Below are 22,216 nucleotides of genomic sequence, written 5' to 3' on the forward strand. Positions count from 1 at the left end.
CACCACCCACCTCCTGTCTGGTGCTTAAGCATTAGTCAAGGTGAAGTGTTTGCACTGTTCTGTTCTTTCATATTGACTCAATAGGGACTTGCGTTTATGCTAAGCAGCATTTCCTGCATATGCTTGTTTGGCCATTAGCATTCAAAGTGGGGAAAATGAGTTGACCTTCTCTTGGAAGCAGGGAGCTGTGAACGTGAAATTTGAAAATGAGTTCCCTCTCCCTGCTCTGTCTTTCTCATCAGCGCTATTTATGAGGAACCTCATCTCACAGACTGAGCAAAGCAGCTGTGATGTCTTCATTGTAGTGATGGAATAGTCTTCTTGTTCACACCACAACAGACTGTCTCATCTGTTTGCTGACACTTCACCTTTGACCTATCAGAACGTTTTTGTTTTTTTAGCCAGCAGCAACACTTCTCAGTCTTGGACGTTTTCAGAAGAAAAGAGTCTTTTGTTTTAAACTCTTGAGTATTTACATAAATGTCTTTAATTTGCAGTAAAAGACGGAGTTTGAGTCTCTCATTTGATATTCCTTCGTTTCTTCAGATGCTGAGGAAAAGGTATAATGCCTTTGGTGAAGGATTTTAACTTTTAACACACATTTATTTACTGTGCAGCTTTGTAAATAATAGAAAAGAGTGGAAGTACATAAAGTAGAGTAACGGATTTTTTTTATTGTTATTTTTTTCGTAAAACCAGAGAGGGGGTTAGGAGTACAGACATTGCACCATTTTTTTTTTTACAATGCATTTTTTTCTCCACATGTTATACCAAAACAAATACATTTTGTGTATATTTACACTGTTTTCTGGTTGGTCGAAGCTTCCTAGGATTGTGTACTATTACTATTAGGGGTCATGGTTGAGTTTGTCCTGAGCCATAAGCTGTGGTCCCTCCTGCCCTGAAAACACTCCCTATTTTGACTCTTTAGCCTATTTATTTTGATTTAGACAACAGTCTTATCCTCATTCATTAGACCTTTTGAACTCAACAAAGAAGAATTGATTTAGCTAAACACAGGGAACCTGGGGAGGTGTATTGAGCTGCTGTGGGTAGTGCGTGTAAACATTTACCTCTGGGTACTTCTCCCCAGGCCACAACCCTCATGGGTATAATGTGCTTAAAAAATGTACTATATTGACTGTCAGTTCAATCATTTTCCTGAACATTCACAAGATTGTTATTTATATTTGTGTCAATGTTTAGATTTTGGACTGTTTCAAGTAGAAGTTCCAATTATTCTAGATTCCAGTTTTAGAGTCAAAGTGTTAAAGAAATTCAAAGAGACATACTTTTTTCCATTGGTGGAGGCAGTTTCATGGTCTGGGATGACAACTCACTTTCTGTATAAATGAGGCTTGTCATCATCCTTGACGGTCTGATTCCTAAAAGAGAAGAGTAGATTTTTTTTACATTCCACATTTGTTCCCAGGCTGGTTTCCATAGCAATGGCGAGGTACCCACCCGTGGTAGTTTTTCAACTCAGTACTGAGGATTCTGCTTGTTAAATTCAAACGTTTTGAAATACCAATTACCTGGTTCCTTTGGGCTTTCATTATCCAGCCTACAAAGCAACACCAAACATGAGTCAATGACAAATTAAGATATTTGACATTGGCACAAAAAAGTTTGGCATACTTACGGTAATTCTGCTGCTCATACAAATAGGAAAACAGTTGGAAAGGCAAATAAAAAGGCTTCCATTGGTCAGGAACACAAGATGTACACATATAACAAGACAGTTACTGTCTGTTGGAGTGTTGGAAAAGCCACTTTGTGCTGAAACTCAAACAGTTCCAACACCAACTCCACCCACCTGTATCTCCTCTTCTGTCCTAGCCCATTCATTTTTCATCATAATGGCCAAGCTGCTTATAAAAAAGAAGCAATATAGTTGAATGATCAAAGCATTTAGTCTTTGTGCCTTTCATTTCAATTTTTGGTTTCTTTGTTTTTCCACTCCCCCCCTATCCCAACTCTCTATGCTCTTCTTGGACTTAAGTCAAGTGTGTTAAATTGAAGTGAGCCTTCAGGGCTGAGCTTGGGATGAATCCAGCATTTTAATGCCACTTATCAATTGTTTAGCTTAAGCTGCCAGCTTTCTTTGTGTTGCCTTCCCTCCCTTTTTTTCCCACAGCATGCTATCACTATATCTTATCTTCAGTCTTTCTTTCATTTGTTCATTTTGGAGTGCATTTGCTTCTTACTTTTTTCCCATTCTTTTTCTGCTGCTTGACCGGTTTTGGCAAACACACGAACAAACACACGAACACGCACACTCCAAATTTCTCAGGCTAGCATTTTTTTTTTGTTTTATGCTGCGTGTCCTGCAGGAATGTAAGCTCAGCAGGTGAGGAGGCAAGGCGAAGGATGAGGGAGTGTGACGGCCTGACGGATGCTCTGCTCTTCGTTATCCAGACCTCTCTAGGCAGCAGTGAGATCGACAGCAAGGTTTGCACTATTTTCCGACATATATTTTCTCTTTTTTGCATTAGATATGTATTTTCAAACCGATGCATAAACGTTAAGGGTGATTCTTTATTCTCTTATTTCCTAATAGTTCTGAACATTTTAATTTTTATGGTTAATTTCTAAAAAATAAAACCCCTCAAGTTGCAATATCTTCAATTGAACACCTTGCAGCATTGTTTGCTGCAATTCTGCTCGTATAGTTATCAGTGCAACTAGAATTTAGGAGTATTTTCTAAAGTAGGTATATATGCTACCCACTGTATAGTGAACCTAAACAAGATAATGTAAGATGTATTTGATATTAACTGGGGTACTGCTAGCTCTAAATGTCTTCCTGTCTCTCTACCAGTTTTTAATGCCCACCCCTAATCTCTGTTCAACTCTATTTCCCTAACCTATTTTTGAATTTATAGCTGGAGAACTATTGTTCTTTCAGTTACACTTACTGATTAGCAGGTGAGCCAGCAAAAGGTTACTGCTGCATGGACAATATACATTGGAATGATATACACTAGCAACATTCCCCTTGCAATTTGTGAGTGTTTTACAGTTATTTTTCCTATTTCTTTGCATATTATGTGCACATGTTGCTATTTGACATATTTGCAATAAAAGAATCAAACATGCCCCTTTTCCAAAATGTACTTAGTCTGAATAAACCCACAAAATCTAAATGAATGTATTCATAAATCAGTTAAATGCTCTGTTTTACTGAAAACTGTTAAGGAGATTGGTATTGCTATAAATTTGACAATTGATTTTTGTATAAATATGTATATATGTATAACTGCATCTGTTTTGTGGACATTAATGATTTCACATCTGTCTTTCTAACACGAAAATGAACCATTTTGCTTTTTTTAAATGAACAACCACCAAATGCCAACATCCATGATGGCATATGGCTGCATTAGAGCGCATGGCATTTAAATAGCTGGTCAGTCTGTTAGGGTGTCATTGACGCTCGTGAAATATTTTTTAGCATGCGCATGGATGGCATCATTCAGATGTCTATTTCTGGAACAAATTTTGAATTTGTCATAAGTGATTCAAAAAATGCTGTTAAGTTCCAATTGCAGATCCTTTTGAATAAGGTAAATCTAGTTATAAATGTTTCAAAGATAACTATATTTTATTGAATAAAATATTGCAGATATGATCAAAAATATAACCCAAGTTTTTCTTTTGTGAATGATATATGAAGTGGAAATCTGCCAGCATTTCCTACCAGACTATGTGGCCTTACACTGACCTAACAGGATCAGTTCTCTCTTCTTGCATCAGACAGTAACCTCCTCAAGATATGCTGTTGAATATTTAATCATCAGCATATTCTCAGTCCTTCTCTTTTTGCTTTCATGTCCACAAATCCAGATCTTACCAAAATCTGAAGATGAGTTAGACTAGCGTGATGTCTTTCATGTCCAAAATTTGAATAAAATGTTTCAGTGACTTTTTTAACCATGACATATAGCCTATAAAGCATATCTGTTCATGTGCATGCTATGGAGATAGCTTGGATAAGAGGAGACATTTTTCTGTGTTCATGTGGTGTTTCGTCCCAGAGGAGAGCAAGCCACACAAGGTCATAAAGAATAAATAACAGTGGAACTGCTTTCAGCCTCGTGTTTGCTCCCTCGTCCATGAATGGCACTTGTGTTGGGCTGCTGATCTACTGCACCTCACCCTGACCTTTGACCTTGCTGAGCTGACCAGAACTAGCAACGTTAAAGAAAAAAGCGAGTGTCTTTTCATTTTCTCCCCTAGAGAAAAAGGAAGTGCGTGCTCAATAACTGATCCAGATATGAAACGTCATAGTAAATTGTAATTTAAAGGTATATTTCTCCAACACTGTTTTCTAATGGAATTCAAATAAAATTTGCAACACGACTGCAGCTCACTGGAGTGAGACATTGTTTTGTTTTCTGCATCTCCGGAGGCTGTTCAATTACACTCCCAAGTTGTTGTTGTTGTGTAAACCCACGGTCACACCGAGAAGACTGATGATTTGTCTTTCTTAATTTCTACTCCATTGATTCAATGCCTCCTCTTTCCGTGCAAAAACACTCTAACGCAAATACACACTATCGGTTCAAGCACACACATTATAGGCAACACCATACATTGTAGGATATTCTTTGCTCATGTACAGAGATGCACTCGCATGCTCTGTGGCAGCCGGGTTTGCCTCCAAACCAGCTGCTTAATGAGGTGTGAGATAATGTATTGGGTTTGTCATTTTTCCTCATTTACTTCTGTTTCTTCTAATCTTATTTCAAAGTCAGAGCTAACAAAATGCAAAAGCACATTACCTGTGAGATTATTTTTTTTATTTCTTTACTCTCAGTCGTCCTGTCTCTCCTCTCTATTTTTCTCATGGGCGCTGCCAGAAGGCCGTTAATTTGAAAGTGCAAATGGGTGGGCTTTTTTGTGTGCAATGCTTTGACTTTGAACTTACTTTGTGTTTTTAAGCAAGTTGTTTCACTGAAAGACATCAAAAACAGATCTGGCTTTGCAACGTTCCCATTTTTTCTATCTCTTCATCCCTCTCTTTACCTTTCTCCTCCTCATCCATTTCTGGTCTCAATTACCTCCAGACTGTGGAGAACTGCGTATGCATTCTAAGAAATCTGTCTTATCGCCTGGCTGCTGAGACTTCCCACGGCCAGCAAGGAGGTTTGGAGGAGCTGGATGGCCTGCTTTGTGACGCCAATGGCCACGAGGGAGAGAGCTCTGGCTGCTGGGGCAAGAAGAAGAAGAAAAAGAAGGGAGTCGACCAGGTAATGACAAAAATAATGAAAGATCAGGAGTGCAAATAGGGATAAAGCCGTATAGTCCTACTAAATTTAGCTTGATGTGAATCAGTTAAGTGCTTTTCTTTTTTGTAGTATAGGCAAATCCCAACAGATTTCACATAAAGCTACTTTTTAAAGAAAGCAATTAAGTCAAGGTTATATCCAGGCCCAGATTGGCTGATCATGTTTCTTTTTAGTAGGCTTCAGTAGCTCTGACTTTATTTTCTGGATTGTATTAGTGGTACTATTTCAACATAATTTTAGGGTCTCAACAGATATAAAGATACCTAAACATAAACACTTTTGAAGGAAAAATGAATTTCTGCTATATAGTTTTTGCAGAGCGGCAGAGATTTATTAGAAATTCACCTCTGGGTTGAAGGTGAGAAGTCTTTTTTTTCACTATTACCTGTATAATCAGTTTTTTACTTTACATGATCTTACAGCCCCTCACATCCCCAACCCAACATTAGCGTTGCAACAAAAATGGTGAGCAATATCGGAGCTATCCAGCCGTACAGCCCAAAAGGCAGCTCAGATGAGAGAAACACAGATCCAGTCGTCTACAAGTGGATGTATCAGAATAGAGCAGAGCAGGATGCTCATAGCCTGGCATTCTTACTCTCTTCATAACAATTAAGTTCTTTTCCAAAAAGCATTTTTGCATCTGCTCCTGATTCACAGCGATTTGAATAAATAAATACACAGAAATTTAATTTTAAGCTGAGTTTTCTTTAAATAAATGTCCTCCATCATAAAGTAAAAATTACACTGATAAAAGATCTTATTTGGCTAACATTTTTATTTTCTTTGATTAAGTTAAAAAATATAAATAGTTTTTTTTTTAATTACCATATCTTGATGACTTGAATGAACCAAATCTATTTATCTTTAAAAAAAAAACCAAAAGTGGTCAGTATACCAGACAGCAAAGTTTTACTTAGACTGAGAACTATGACAAAAGTAATTGTTTGAGTTTCAAAGTAAAAATTGATTATTACTATTTACCTCCTGGTTTTATGTTGATCTCTGTAAATCTTTGAAGACAAGAAAAAATATTTTAGAAACAGTCATTTTTGCCTTTCAGGGAAAAATGTATTACTCGCCACCAACAAACTAACACTGTGAATCAGTTAAGTGGTTGCACTTTATTTAGCTTTGTTAAATCTTTTTTTTTTTTTTTTTTTTTTTTTTATGCAAAGCATTAATGAACTGTCAATTTCTTAGCACGGGAAACACCTTACCCCATAAGAACCCATGGAGACATCAGTGTAAATCGGAAATGGAATTCTGATGTCCACTTGGTTTGAATAGAAAAACAAGAGCAAGAAAAGCTAAACATATCTAAAAAAAAATATGGAAATGATGTCAGAAGGAATTGAGAGACAAAAAAGGTCTTCAGGGACACAGACCGCCATGTCTCCTCAATAATTTATTAGATATGAAGGGAGGAAATGTGAATGGAGTTTTGTGGGAGCCTGAACTGAACCTAAACATTTCTAATAGATTACAGGAATACTTCCATCACCACAGGTTTTCTAGCTGTCTATTGTATTCTGAGTTCCCATGTGAAGTATACTCCTAAAACATCAGTTTATTCATACTAAGGCTTTGTGGAAAAAAGAAAAAAAACCTGTTTAACCTTTGGGCAATTTAATTAAAAGAAACATGTCAAGTAGTTTATACCTTCTAACTTCTACCAAACATAAACCAACCATTTTAATATTTATCAAGCAGTGAAGTTCTAGAATGCCCTAAATGGATTTGATGCATTTCCTGTTAGAATATCTGCGCTCCTCTGACTAAAAGAAAGCTTTGATTTTTTATGATCACAGAATCTTTGAATGGAAATAGAAACATGAATGCGGTGTCTCACACTCTTCACAGCACCTCTCTGAAGGCACTTGCTTAGTTTACCTTGAGAAGAAAAGAGAGGGGGAGGAGGAGGAGAATCAGTCAAGCGAAGCTGAGAAGGTCGACTGGGAGATGATAAAAAAGTGAGAATCAGAGAGAGAAGATGGAATTGGAACAAAAAAAAAGCCAAATGCATATATATTTTTTTTTTTAACAAGGATACTAGAAACAAAACTCATATAAACAGGGACAACACAGAAACAATAGACGTGTTGGTGAGGTAAATCAACAAGTGTGGTTGTGTTACTTATTAACAATCAGTTGCACATTTTTTATTTTAACAACAGGGGTTATGAATCTTCTGACAAACCAGAGGTATGTCTGAATAGACCCCTTTTGTAATAGAGGCCAAACTTTATTCATTTCAATCAAATGTGAAAATCTTTTTTGTTGGTCCAGACGCAAAAGGAAAGGATGGAAGAAGAGAGAAGGATGTTAGAGAGGGGGGGGGGGGTAGGAGGGTGATTATAGAGGTGGGGGGGGGGGGCATGAAGTCGCATAAAGCAACAACTTTCTGGTTGGTTACACTCATTACGGTGAGGTTCAGATGTACTACAAGTCTATAAAGGCAGGGCCTGTCCATACACACACCCAAATGTTATAAACATACCTGTTGGCTCCAAAAACATTAACCTGTCAACATGTACACAATACAGATAATGTTCCCACACGCATACCTATACATTCAAAGCAGCTAGTGTGAAATATTTTATTCAATCATGCAAACTATTAGTGTAAAGGTGAGCTAACACCTGTGCTCGAGTGAGTGTTTATGTTTTTGCTAAAATGGATGATGGAATGTAAAAAGAAGGAAGGAGAGTGCCCAGCCATCCCCACACCAAGACCCCCGCCGCCGCAGCAGCAGCAGCAGTAGCAGATAGATTAACGAACAACCGCCACCCGGGCCAGGGGCAGTAAGACCGCTACGGGGGCCCTCAAAGCCAGAGAGCAGGGAGGCATGGGGGGGACAGAGAGTGCAAGCTCCAGCCCAACCAGGAGAACAGCCCCCCCCCCCCCCCCCCCCCCGCCCCAGAAGAACGCCCCCAGACGAGCACCTTTTTTTCCCTTCTAATATAAGAAACCATGTTGGAATCTGGTAACTGAACTTGATTGCGTATGCCTAACGATGCAAGAACTACTGTGTAAAAAAAAAAGTGAAAAGTATGAAGGACAAAACTCAATTTAAAAAGGATAGCATATATGTACAGTATGTGTGTAGTCCAAAAAAGTCCACTCCATTATAAAGAAGAACATAAAATATATATTTTTTAAGGAAAAGAAAGTTGGAAACTCTATAAGAGGTGCTGCTCACAAAGTTTTTTAAAGACTAAGCTTCTCTTTAGCTGACAATTGGCATATTTTCAATAAAATTCAAGGTTTTAAATAAGAGTCATAGTTAACAAAATGGTGGTCACTGTGTCACAGCTTTTAGTACAAAAGTGAAATATGATCTTGTTCTTATCCATTATGCACTACTCCTGAGCTTTGCAACAAATGTGAGAAATACTATGGTAAATCTCTCCAGAGCTGCTTGAGAGCACCTAAATGGATCTAAAGTAGAATATCCTTTTCAGGAACATTGTAAAGCATGTCGTTTCGTTTTTTTTTTTCTTTTATTCACAGTGGGATGGTGTGGGCCCATTTCCAGATACGCCTGAACCCCCCAAGGGGGTTCAAATGTTGTGGCACCCAACTATTGTCAAGCCCTACCTCACCCTGCTTTCTGAGTGCTCAAATCCTGACACCCTAGAGGGCGCGGCCGGGGCTCTGCAGAACCTGGCTGCAGGCAGCTGGAAGGTAAACATTTCTATCAATTTATTTATGGAAGTTTCACTAAATTGTTTGTTTTTGTGACAGACATAAGCTGTAAAAAAATTGATCCGCACATGAGGCCCTCTTAATTGTTTTGGGAACATCAATTACTGCCATAAGGGGCTGTGTAATTGTGTGTGCAAGTTATGAAAATCAAAGGCACACCTGGACAAATAAACAAAGCATTGTTTGCGAATTTGTCTGCCTCCATTGTCGCTGTAGACAAAATCCCCCCCCCAAAATGCACTTAGTCCAAAATTTAACGCTGATTTAACCCATTTAGGAAAATGTAATGTGTCAAAGCTAGAATATGAGTGAAGCTCTGTTATTGTAATGTAAATCAGATGCAGAATGGTCTTGCAGAGTAATACATTTATTTTCACGGCGGGTGAACATCTATTGAATGGTTACAAAGGGGTCGAGGAAAGCAGGGCAGCTTCCCCGCTCAGACCGCCGTCAGCAGTGTTATATTTGCTGACAACAGCATCTCTCCGACTTATATTTGATCCCAATCTGATGTTTCTATGCTATACAGCAAGCGGCATTGTTCAGAATCAACACATTGCTCATATTTAAAATGCTCCAAAACTCTCCACCAGAGAGCAGAGACATGGCTTAGCAGCAGCCGACTGATGGAGGCAGTTAGATGGTAATAATGTATGACTCATGTGGTCTAATTGGGGACTATTGTGATGGCAGCTTTTGCCTCCAGGGAGGTTTATATAAGGGTAAAAGACGGAGTGAACGGGAATAACCATAGGATGACCTGAAAAAGTAACAAAACTCCATCGGTCACGGTTGGCTGTAAGCACACCCGAGAATAATCCAAACGGTTACGGCATTCTTGGTTTCCACCTTGTGACGTTTTGAAAAATGTAACTTAGCTTCAATATGATCTGAAAACAATTGTTTTTCTTCTTATGTATTGTGCACATACAAAAAGAGTTTTCTCCATTGTAAAAAAAAATAATAGACTTCCACATGAATCAGGACCTAGTAGCTGGTGGTCCACATGTTGCCAGGAAACAATGAGGTAGAGAATGGCTATGCCTGGTTGCTGTGACCTTCATGCTACATTCACACTGGGCATGTGTCACACATTCAAGAATGCGCCGAATGTGGGTTCTTAAACATGCTTTTAGCATGTGGTTTTCACATACTGGACTGTCTCCATCTGATGCTAGAGCATATACCCACAGTTGGAAGAGGCTTGATGCGAAATGTTGCAGTGCAAATCTTGGGTATTTTGCTCCAGGCTTTTTCTTTCACAGCTCTGCTCTGAAATACAAAAGCCTTGGGGTCACAGAATTCTGGCATGGCACAAACCGTGATTATTCATTTTTCCTCCATGATAAATTTTCAAATGGTTGGCACTTTTGTGAATTCAAAAAAGACACTACCCATATGTCTGTACCAAATTCAAGTCTTTGATCAAAGTTCAATTGGTTTCACTTTTAATGAGCATTCAGTGGCCACCCATTTTGTATGAAGAGTCTGAAAATGGACTTATAAACAACGTAGCCATAGTGAACTCAAGAATTTTGAACTCAAAATTTCAAAACTCATATATACAAAAGTTTAGACTTTTTGTTAGAAGTGGTGAAGTGGTCGCGTAAATGCACATTGCTGAGGGCGGTGTCCCAAAAGTCAAGACTTAATTTTAATGTCACCTTGGCCCTGCTTCTGTCTTAGTTAACCCTTGTGCCATTTTAGATGACCCCACCCTTACTTTGTTCTCTCTACCATGACAAAGGTGGATAAAGGTGGAAAGATTTCATGTAATCCATGGAGACCAGTGAGGTTCACAAATCATTGAAGAAAAAAGGTTCAGCGCACTGTCTAGTGGGTCTAGATGACCCAACTCCCAATGTTAAAGTGCCTAGGATAGCACAAGGGTTAAAAGAGGAAATTGTGCACAGTGTGGCATTGAATGTAAGTGTAAACCTTCTTAAAATAAGCCGTGTTTATTAAAAATACCAAGAACTTGGATTTGGTAGTGATGTATGGATGTTGTACCTTTAAATTCACAGAAACCATTTGGAAATTGATCATGGAGGATTAATAACTGTGGTTTGTGCCCAGCCAGAACTATATGATACCAAGTCTTTCATATAAAGGGATAGAGCTTTGAAAGAACAAGTCTGAAACAAGATTCATGAGATTTGCACAGCTTTGTTATTTCACTCTCAGGCTCTTTCAACTGTAGATGGTTGGACATACGCTAGTAGAAAAGAAACAAACGAAATGCCCCTACCCGCTTTTCCAGTGTGAAGCTGTAAGCGCCACATGTCCTGTGTGTACATAGCATGAGACTGGAAGGTTGTGAGTTCAAATCCACAGTTGAGTCATACCAAAGTCTCTAAAACTGGGACTCAATTGCTCCCTGAATTAAGGGGTGGAAAAGGGGGTTAAACCATCAAATGGTTCCAGAGTGCAGCTGTCTGCAGCTCTCCGCTCCTCCAGACGATGGTTTGAATGTGAAGACCAAAAATTCAGGTGTGTGACAATTATATTGGACTTTATTTTAATACATTTGTGATAAAATGTATCCAAATTTACAATTCAAAAAGGATTGATTTCATGTAAAACAACATTCTTTTTCCACTGATGTTGGCTTTCAGAACAATCCAAACTCAAAACATAAAAAGTTTTTGGAGAGCAGGACTGTCAGTCTCTAGTTTTAAGATCTAGTATTCCCCTAGATAAAGTTAATCAGCAGCAAGCAGCTCTACTGTAGAACGGCTGGAAAACAGAAGGGATGAGGATCATGATCAGAGTCAGGCAGCCCTGTAAGAAATTCTTTACAAGTTCTACTGACTTGTCTAGCCAGAACTTCATTTTATAAGTATTTTTACTCATAATGAGTCAAAATATGAGAAAAAAGTTTAACTGACAGAAAAGAAAGCGATCAAATCATGTCTTATTGTCCTGCCTGTGTGTTACATTGCATACTCGTATAATGTTTTATATCAGTGGAATTTGTGGCAGTAAGTAAAAATAAGAATGAGCCATTTCTCAACACCACTTGTAAACTCTTCTTTTTTGTATCCATAGCGACTGCATTTATAAAGATGTTGAAGAGAGGTTTCACAAGAAGTGTCTAATTTTTTTTTTCATTGCAAAAAATGACAGGGTGAAGGACAGCATACAAATTAAGTTTTTAAAGAAGGTTTCAAGTTCACCAATTCTTTACCCTTTCTTTTGAAATGAAACAACTATTATTTTTTATAAACACTGATTACTAATGAGGCTGAGATGAAAGAAAAACTTGAGACCCTGTTTATAAAATCTGTCTTAAACTGTGACTGAACCGGTGGAATCTGCAGCTCTGATGCAACCTGTGATGCATATTCTGAAAGTGTGTGTGTGTGTGTGTTTTGTGAAGAATCTCCATTTCCGCTTTGAAACAATGTTGGCACACGCCGCACTTTCTGCACTTGGCTGTGACATGTAAGGACTTATCTCCAGGGATGAATAATTTCCTTAACTGATTATGTACCCTGAACCCAAATAAACATCATTTAAGAAAAACAGTGATGAATTGACTGAAAATTTTGACATCACATTTTTATCTATAAGTTACCTTAATTGTAAGGTTTGTGCTGCTAATCCCCTTCTCAGTCCTGTCTTGCTCTCTTATTAATTGAAACCATGTGAGATTTTTTTTTTGTCTAACACATTGGGTTTGAGTGTTGCATGCAGCATAATGAATCAGAATAATTGAGGCCACGTCAAACTTAAGATGACAATTGAAAAAGTCCAGAAGCACCAACCTATGCTGTTCTAAATTTGGACATCAAGTTTATTTTTTAAACACAGCTGTGGAGAAAATACAATCATTTGCACAACAGGAGCAAATACACCCAAAGTGTTTCAAGAGAAAGCAGAATGAATTCACTAGGTTTTCAAAATAAAACATCTTGCCTCAAATTCAAAAGTGACCTTTAGATAAAGATTTCCCAATCGGAATCTTTTGGCCCAATCCCGGCTCTCGACACACTCTCAACACACCTACGTTCAGATAAACTCCAGATCTCACAAGTCCTGTTAAACAAGCACGACTGCTTAATTTTGCTTCTAAAGAGCCCCTATTTGGACTTCATGTGTTGCAGCATGAGTACAAATGTCCTGCAACATCACTTTGGTTATCCAGGAAGTAATAGTAATAATGGATTGTTCTACGCCTTTTCAGGTGCTCAGAGCACTTGCAATGTGTATCCTCACACTTCATACCTGGTGATTGTAAGCTATTGATGTAGCCACAGCTGCCCTGGGGCAGACTGACAGAGGCGTGGCTGCCAATATGTGCGTGGCGTATGAATATTACCGGGAGCGGAGATTGAACTGGCCACCCTTCAATCATTGGCTGACCTGCTTAACCACCTGAGCCACTGCCTACTTTACACCTTCCTACAACTACACAATAGTGTACTGTAGGTATAATAACAACGCCAAATATTTTGACTATGACTGCTTCAGAAAAATTTCAGAGGTGGAAATGTCCTTTCACATCATCTCTGTAGATGTCTACAAGGCAGATCAGTAATTAGTATAATTAAGCTAATTACTGGCATTCAGTGTTTGTCATTTTTTAAAAACCCTAAAATCTGTTCCATACAGCCTGACTTATCTTGTTATATAAAAAAATGTTACTATAAAAATGTTACTATAATTATTAATTTTTATTTTTTATTTTATTAGTACAGCTGCTTAACCGCCTTTCTTCCTGTCTTCCGTGTCAGTGGTCAGTATACATCCGAGCTGCCGTCCGCAAAGAGAAAGGCCTTCCCATCCTGGTTGAGTTGCTGAGGATAGACAATGACAAAGTGGTGTGTGCTGTCGCCACTGCTCTCAGAAACATGGCTCTAGACATCAGGAACAAGGAGCTTATTGGTGAGTAGTGATAGCATCTTTATGCAGTATCAGTGCATTTTCTCCCACCGCCGCTGCACGGATTGTGGATGTTTTCCAATTGTTTTAAAAACACGCTGGTTTTAGAGTGCTTGTTGTAATGTTCCAGCGTAATCTCCGTCATTCATTTTCACCCTGTCCTTTCATCATTCAAAATTAATTTAACCTTTAAGCCAACAAGTATTCACCTCTGACTCATCTTGTTCAGGAAATGACAGAACTTTCTTTCTGATGTTAGATTTTGACCTAGCAACAGTTAATTAGAAATAACAGCCTAGTCTACACAATGAACAGCTCCTCACCCATCAGATTCCCATGACGCCATGATGTGTAAGCGTCCTTGCACTGCAGTGTGACCGCTAGCTTTTTCTATTTGGTTTTCAGCTCAAGCTGTAAAATTTATAACACGTAATTTTCTAAATTAAGCCTGTACATGTTTGGTCTATAAAGAATGAGACTAATAAAGATGGGGCAGTGTAAGTAGTGAGTTCGAGAAATAACTAAGTTTATAATGAGTAATTAGAGAAGGGATGGAAAGCAGGAGAGTGGGAAAGAGACTGAGAGATCAAAGGCTTGTGTTTGTCTTTGAAAAATACTGTGTCGTAATGAGAGAGCTTCTGTACACGGTGACTTCAACTCATCTGCAGACCAGATCATTAGCTATCTTTACGCGTTAGGACATGTAAACATATTGATGTAAAAGCAATGTACTTGTTATTTTTGAAAGTACCTCTCAATGTGCTTATGTGAAAACTGATTTTTCAATCACAGCTGTGGATTAAGTTTAGCATCAACAGGTAAACTGTTTTGGCTAGATTCGGTGGAGTTCATCTGTGAAACGGAGAGAACACATGCCCGTGTGACTGCATGTTTGCACTTGTGGGAGACACAACTTTTCCAGTTTGCAGTATCTGATAATCGCAGCTTCTTATCAGCCTCACCGGTTTCTATGGCAACCCTGGCACAGTCGGATGCAGGCTGGAGGTTTCTGAAATGTGACTGGGCTTTGCAGCACATTGTTGTTGCTGTTTGCAGAGCATGAGACAGAATTTTACTACCAATGCTCGATGCACTCCCACCCTTTCTTACTACAGACTGGTACATGGGAGATGCTTACAGGGCTGTTGAAAGTAGTTAAACATAAAACTTTATTGACTTCAAATGATTAATGGCTTTTTTTGGTAGTTTACTTGTTCATGTATCATTCATCAATTTTCCAAACTCGCTGAACCCCTCTTGGGGTCACAGATTGCTGTAGCCAACCCAGCTACTGTTGGGCAAAGGTGGGGTACACCCTGAACAGGTCACCAGTCTGTTGCAGGACCTGTTCATATATCAGCCAACAGCTATTCTTAACAACTGATCCAACACCATTCTTTAAAAAAAAAAAAACAGATTTACCTTTCTAACATTTAAAAATTCTTGAATTGTGATACAGACAAGGTTTAGCTCCATTTGGTTGTTTTACAAATTGATGTTGAGTACAGAGACGGCACAGAAAGCTACCCACCTGGCTGAGTTTTCAACAATTAAGCCCGGCTGAAAAAATGTCACCATTGCTTTAAAATATTTAAACATACCATGAGCTCCCAGCTCCTGTCTGGCAAAGACCACTGTTTTACATAATTAAAAAAAAGCTTTAATCTAAATAGATCGACGAGCGAAAAGTCAAAATGCTCTGCAGATGCTCGCTCAATTAATTTACTCATTCTAATGACCTTTTTAATACTGAAAGCAAATGTGTTCTGTTTTCATAAGTAGTCTGCATTTTACATGCATTTTCATTTCTAAAGCCATTTCGCTAAGAGAATAATGAAGTTAGATATTCTAATGAATTGGCACTTCATAAAGAGATAGAGACAAACAAGACCTGACTGTATAACCTAACGACTGGCTGATTCGTTTGACTCAGCACACCTTCACAATGCGATTTCCTGGGTCTGCAAAGACTTTTAACCCTTTGGACTATATGACAGAATAACAGGTGTTGTGCAAGTCCCTTCCAAACTCTAATACATTTAACATTACTACTTAAAGTTGTATAAAGGAAATCATTTACCGAACAGTAATACTGTCTCAGAATTTCACTGTATTGCATGACTCGTTGTATTTATTTATTTTTTGTTACTTTCATTGGGAAACTTGCAAAGGCTTAACATAATTTACTGGGACAGGTGGACTTCTGGGGTGGTGATGTGGCATCAACGTGAGCATTAATAATATTGTAGTCTTTGGAACAGTTAAAACATTGGACAAGCAATTGGAGGACCAACCCTCAGCTTTAGTACGTTTATTCCATACAAATGAAAATACAGAAGACAATTAGGGGGAAAAAGAGGTGTGACTATTTTAAAAGGACAATTCGGAGATTAAAGTTAGAATTATGAGAACAAAAAGTCAAAATTCTGAGAAAAAAAGTCAGAAATCTGAAATTAAAGATAGAAATCTGAGATTGAAGTCAGAATTCTGAGAAAAAAATTAAGAATTCTGCAATAAAAGTATGAATTCTGAGATTGAAGTCAGAATTCTTTTTGGGTTTTATTTTTTTCTACCTGGCCCTAATTCCCATCTGTGTAAAAATACCAGCCATCCAGTTAGAAGAAAATAGGGAAAACACAGGGATGAAACAGAGAACTCAAAATGTGCAAACACAGTGTTTACATAAAAATAGGTAAAAATTGCACTAAGCCTAAAACAACAGGTCAGACAACTAATAGCTGGATGACAAGACTAAACACTCTTACTTTGACCACAAAAATCTAAATTAAAGTATGTGGGTCTGTAAGAACTGATGGAAAAGGTTTCATTTTAACTTAAATTGAATATTTTTTTTCAAACCTAAGTCACTGACAATTGGCAGGAAAAAAGAAATTCTTTATCTTTATTTTTATTAGCTGCTAATGCCTTAAGTTCTCGCTGCTTTGAGGAATTATTTATAATAAGAAAATAGTTTCACTCTGGATTTGTGTGTTGGTAATATTGGATTTTTAACTTGTGTCTGCATGTTTGTGTTTAAGTTTTAGATTTGTGTGTGCATAATGCAGTTTCTTCTTTTGTTTTTTTTATTTTTGACTTTTTTTTCTAGGTTTCTGGAAATTAAAAATGTCCATTCTTTTTCTTCATTTGAGACCTTGCTGATTAGATGATGATGTTTGTCCAGTATTTCAACAATCACGTTATTTGGTATGAACTAACACTGAATTTGCTCTGTACTAATCCTAAAACCAAGTAATAATCCAAAAGTAATCAGAACACATACATTAAAGATGTTTTTGAAAAAACTCAACCAATCAGCAATATTCTATAGTACCTACCTTTTCCAGTTTCTTATTGTTTTTGCTTTTTAACTTTTTATTTTGATTTTGTTTCATTTTCTGGAATTGTGTTTTCGTTTTCTAGGATTTTGTTTTGATTTCTAATATGTAATGTTGTTTTTTTTTATCATACGTTTTAATTTTCATTGTGATCCTTAATTTCTTTTTTTGCATTGAGTGATTTATTGGTGTAATTTGCACTTCTGGGCCCCCGTAGCCACCTACTGCAGTGAAAGTTTCACAGCTTCTCAATTCTAAACAGTAAAGTAAACGACACAAACATACTAGAACAGAGCTCAAGCTGGTCAGTGACACCCTTTACATTTTTGTCAACGATAAAAATAATAATCTTTCAAAGTCTTAGGGTTACTGGTTAACTGCTTTGTGATGAGAAACTGCAATAATCCTGAATGTTTGTGAAAAGCCTTTTAAAACACAATCCCTCAACTGAATGTCACAGTTTGGAATTTGAAACCACAACAAATGGATTCACATGAGTTTCATGCTGCCTTTTTTCATTTTAGATACAAAGTGTATATTTTATTTTTGCTGTGCATCCCACTGCTGACCTTTCTGTTGTGCTCCAGTTTTTTCCCCGAAAGAAAACCCTTTAAAGAGTGATGTCTCTGCTAATGACCTTAAATCCACAGAGTCGCATGCAAATGTCAGAATTAATAGAAAGTTTCTATCATGCCTGCCAGTAACAGTGTATGAATGTGTTGGTCTTGCATGCATGAAAGGTGAAATTTTAAAGTAAGGTCAAAATGATGACAAGCAAATGTTTTGGTGGCAGACTAAGTGTTTACTTGCATAGTAGTTTAAAGCAAAGCAGTCCACGCTTAAAGCATGGGATTCTTTGGACACAACAGATTTTTGATTTTCAGACACCTGAAAAAAAAAATACCTGAAAAATACATTTATCATTAAATCTTTATTTAACAATTTTCTAATTTAGCTGTTTTTACCCACAATTGTAAGATTTTAGGGTTTTTTATAACAATTTTTCTTCAATTTATTTATTTATATTTATAAACCATTTGTGCTGCAAATTTACGTAACTGTCAACTAATAATCTTTATTTAGAATGATAATGAAAACAGGCAAACACTTCGTTAATTATCTTTAGGATTGTTATCATAATTAACCATTTTATCCAGAATCCTTTGCAGGTAGTGACTTTTAACCAAATCAAAGCCAAAACAAAATAAAGAAGAAATATCTCTTTTTTGCTGGTTCCTAATATTGTTTATTGGTTGCACTTTTTTTGAGGACTTTGATTGTCTTTGCAGATATGTAGCCCAATATTCACATTATTGTAAGCACTGAAAGACTTTTGACTTATTTACAGTGAAAATCTCTTGCTGGGTTGTTTTGTCATTGCTTTAGTTTGTTATGAAAGGCTGTCATATCAATGTTCCTCAATTTCACTGAATCTGTGCGGACGATACAGTGCTAAATATATCTAAAGTCAGCTGACTGTCCTGTCATATTTGAGTACGGTATTAGCGATGGCTTTTGGAAACTGTGTAAACCCCATTTCTTTACTATCACAGGATTTACAGTTTTGATAGAATTCTTTATATTAAAAGTTTCAAAGTCTGCTTTTTGGTTAATCTGTCATTTTAGTTCTGATTGATTTTGTGGTATTTGTCCAAATAATTCAGTTTGCCAGACTTTTTTTGAATAGTTTTGGGGCTCATCTTGCTTTCCATTGACTAAAAATTTCTATATTTGGATTACCTTTTTTACAGTTAAAGGATATATGTGTCTTTTGTCCAGCTGGATTTAGGAATGGGGGTTTTGTAATATTTAAAAAGGGGAGGCTTATTTCATTCCATCTCATCTTTGTGTTTTCTCATTGATTTCTTCCGTTTTGTGCCTGTAGCCAGTTTTACTTGTACCAGGATACTTATAGAATGCACACTGTGATTTCCCAGCAGCAGTTTCAAAATGTAAATGTCACCTTTTAACTCGACTTTAGACCTTTTACCTGCTCAACTGATGAATAGATAATGACGTCCACATCTGTCCATGATCCACCTTCCACAACTGTACATTTGCTTCCCACCTTTCAAAATTAAAGGACAAATATTTGAGAATATATTATTTATTTGTTTTGAAATTGTGTAATCGTGTGTGTTTGTTTTTATTTTTTAAAGAATCTGAAAATGTGACATTTTCACATCATATTGTTAATTAGTACACTATCCTGAACCTACCTAAACTCCAGTGATCCACACTCTATCCTCCCTATACTGACTTATCTATTAACCTTTGAGGAGAAAAGGAGATAAAGTGCTTTTGTTGTGTACTCCAAAACTCTAACCAAGTTTGGCAAAAAATGAAGAAAAGATGCCGGAAAAAAAAAAGAAAGAAGACATGTCAGTATGATTAGAAGCTCTTTTGGTTTGCTGTGACCTCAGAGGCAACAATGTGATTATTATTGTCATTAACTTCAGCGATGCCTATCCTGCTAAGAGATGTCAAAAATATCTGTGACTTGTTTGTGTTCACTTCCATTTTGTACCCTGTCACTTTGCAAATAGATTCTTTAGAAATGAAGGTTTTTAGAAAATCATTTGTTGTGGCACTTTAGCTGAAAAAATATATGAAAAAAGAGGCCACTTAAAGGGTTTTACACATAACTATATTACAGATAATGACTTTTGTTCTTGTTGTTTTTGATGGGACAAAACCCTTCATTATTTATGTAGTCTAAACAAAGACTTAATAAAAAGATCACAAATGGAAAAGAACTTCAGATTGCAAACAACTGTTTTCGACTGCTGCCATGTACAGTAAAGATTTAAAAAAGTCCTCTTTTTGCTTCACACACAAATCTTGTTATTAATTTTATTTATTTCTTTTCAAAAGCCTGTCCAAAGTAAAATGAGAAATTATGAAATAATGAATTAACACACACATAGCACAGGCTTATGCATATACTGCATGTACATAATGGAGCTGTCACCTTTATTGCTTTTTATTTGTTATTTTTATCTAACACCAAACACGTTTTTTACTACAAATTTCTAAAAGGAAACAGAACCGTAAATAAACTTTATTTGCCATTTATGGTTATATAAAAAAAGATAAAAATATAATGAATTTGCATTTAACTACTACCAAAAAAACAAAACTTTGGACACACCTTCCCATTCATTTGAATGAGAAGGTGTGTCCAAACCTTTGGTCTGTACTGTGTGTGTGTGTGTTTGTGTACACACACACTGTATATATATTCCTCTAAATAAGAGCAACAACTGCTGTCAGGGGCACTTAACGCTGCACAGATAAAAAGTATCTCAACTTTGGAGAGCAGCAGGGAAAGAAAAGGGGATCAGTCAGGGTTGAGCCTTTGCTCCCGGCAAAGTGTGAGTTGATATGTGTCGACAGAAAAGAGTTAGAGGCCAGGCGCTCCATAGAGACAAGCCCTTCTTGGTCCATCTTTGCAACCTTTATTCAGTGCTATGATTTAAGAGTCAAATTTCCCAACCATGTAGCTTAACAAAATCTTACAAATCAAATACACTTTTGCCAAACTAATGTACACAAAAACCTCCTTTTCCCGTCATCACCAAATGCTTAAGCGGGTTGAGTTATTTTTTGCATAAGTTAGCACCGTCGCTGAGGAGAATTATAGCTTCTATGAGACCTCAGCAAAGTGAGATGAAACTCATTTTTAATACAAAGATACTTTTGTGTAATTGCTCTAAAAATGACTGCATGACTGGAAAGTAGCAACAGAGCAGAATAAGTAAAACACTAAACTGGGTAAAAACCTGGATTCTTGGTGGGTCAAAGCCCCTAAAAGGCTTGGAAAACCATCATATCAGTTTGTCCATGAATCCATCTTATCCTTTGATATATTGGATATGTCTTATGAGTTTTATTTTGAATGCTCTTCCTGACGCTACCCTTTGTGTTTACCAGGCTTTTAGGCCAGTACTGGCAGGACATTGGTGTCTGCCCTGTTGAGGCTGCATCTTTTACAGATTTTTTTGTTTATTTGTGTGGTTTTTTATTTATTTATTTATCTAATATTGCATTTTAGCCACAGCATTGCCCCCCTTATCCTATGTCTATATTTGGCTTTGCGAGAGATAAAGAGAACCGGTAAAATGAGAGGCCAAGAAAAGCAAAGGAGGCTCAGTCAAGCCTGCAAGGTAAAAGGGATGAGTGACAGCTAAGATGTAACAGCATATTAAGTTTTAATTCCTATTCCTTTTGAATCTGTTTCAGCGCCACACTGCTGTCCCTTATAATCTTCATCAGCTGTCACTGGTATCTATCTCTGTCCTGATTTCACCTTCTTCATAGTTATCGATTTTAATACATCCTCTGACAGCCTAATAATAAATGAGTCCCATTGACTACAGTCTGTCAGTACAAGTCCTCCTCGTTTGCTTACTGATAGTAATTTGACACACATGAATTGGGAACAGCACCAAAAAGATGCTTTTGTTTTTCAATTTGAACAGCCATTTACTCAGATGACTCTGCTTGCAGCCAAATCCACAAGCAAGGTTTGTGTTTAATGAAAAACCTGTTAATTCCAAAAATTGTATTAAGACATTTAATGAGGTGTGCCTTCTTTTTTCTAGCTAAAATTGCTAAACTAATTGAATTCCCAAATTCTACGAATGCAAGGTTTAATTTAATTTTCTTTCCAACATGAGTTCCTAACATGATGGGCCATTATTATAATTGCAACACAGTTTGTGATCTTTAAAAGCAGAAAAGTTGGACAGAAAATCATGTATTTCGTCTATATTTTAAGGGCATGAGGTACAATTAATAGAAGTGCTTTGGTTTGATTTGCAGAAGCTTTTTCTAACTGTGAAGCATTAGAAACAAGAATGACATCCTTGAACTTGAAAAGAAGAAAACATTTAGTCTCTTAAAACTCTCCTCTTTACACAAAACAGTGGTTATTAATTTTTTTCAGTAGTAGCAAAAAAAGTAAGTGCTTAATTGACCGTAATAAAATTATACAAT

General features: G+C 37.0%; 1 protein-coding gene across 6 annotated transcripts in view; it reads left to right on the forward strand.

Moving 5' to 3' along the window:
- Positions 1-22,216, forward strand: part of ctnnd2a (catenin (cadherin-associated protein), delta 2a) — a 301,568-nt gene that overhangs the window by 251,005 nt on the left and 28,347 nt on the right. For all 6 annotated transcript variants that reach the window (XM_078938949.1, XM_078938951.1, XM_078938954.1 and 3 more), the window contains 4 exons: positions 2,334-2,451; positions 5,070-5,252; positions 8,805-8,978; positions 13,736-13,886. In XM_078938949.1, the coding sequence (XP_078795075.1) occupies positions 2,334-2,451; positions 5,070-5,252; positions 8,805-8,978; positions 13,736-13,886 (626 nt within the window). The remainder of the gene's footprint in view (positions 1-2,333; positions 2,452-5,069; positions 5,253-8,804; positions 8,979-13,735; positions 13,887-22,216) is intronic.

This window comes from Oryzias latipes, chromosome 20 (assembly GCF_053564925.1).
Source record: "Oryzias latipes strain Hd-rR chromosome 20, Olatipes_Hd-rR_3.1".
NCBI classification, from domain to species: Eukaryota; Metazoa; Chordata; class Actinopteri; order Beloniformes; family Adrianichthyidae; genus Oryzias; species Oryzias latipes.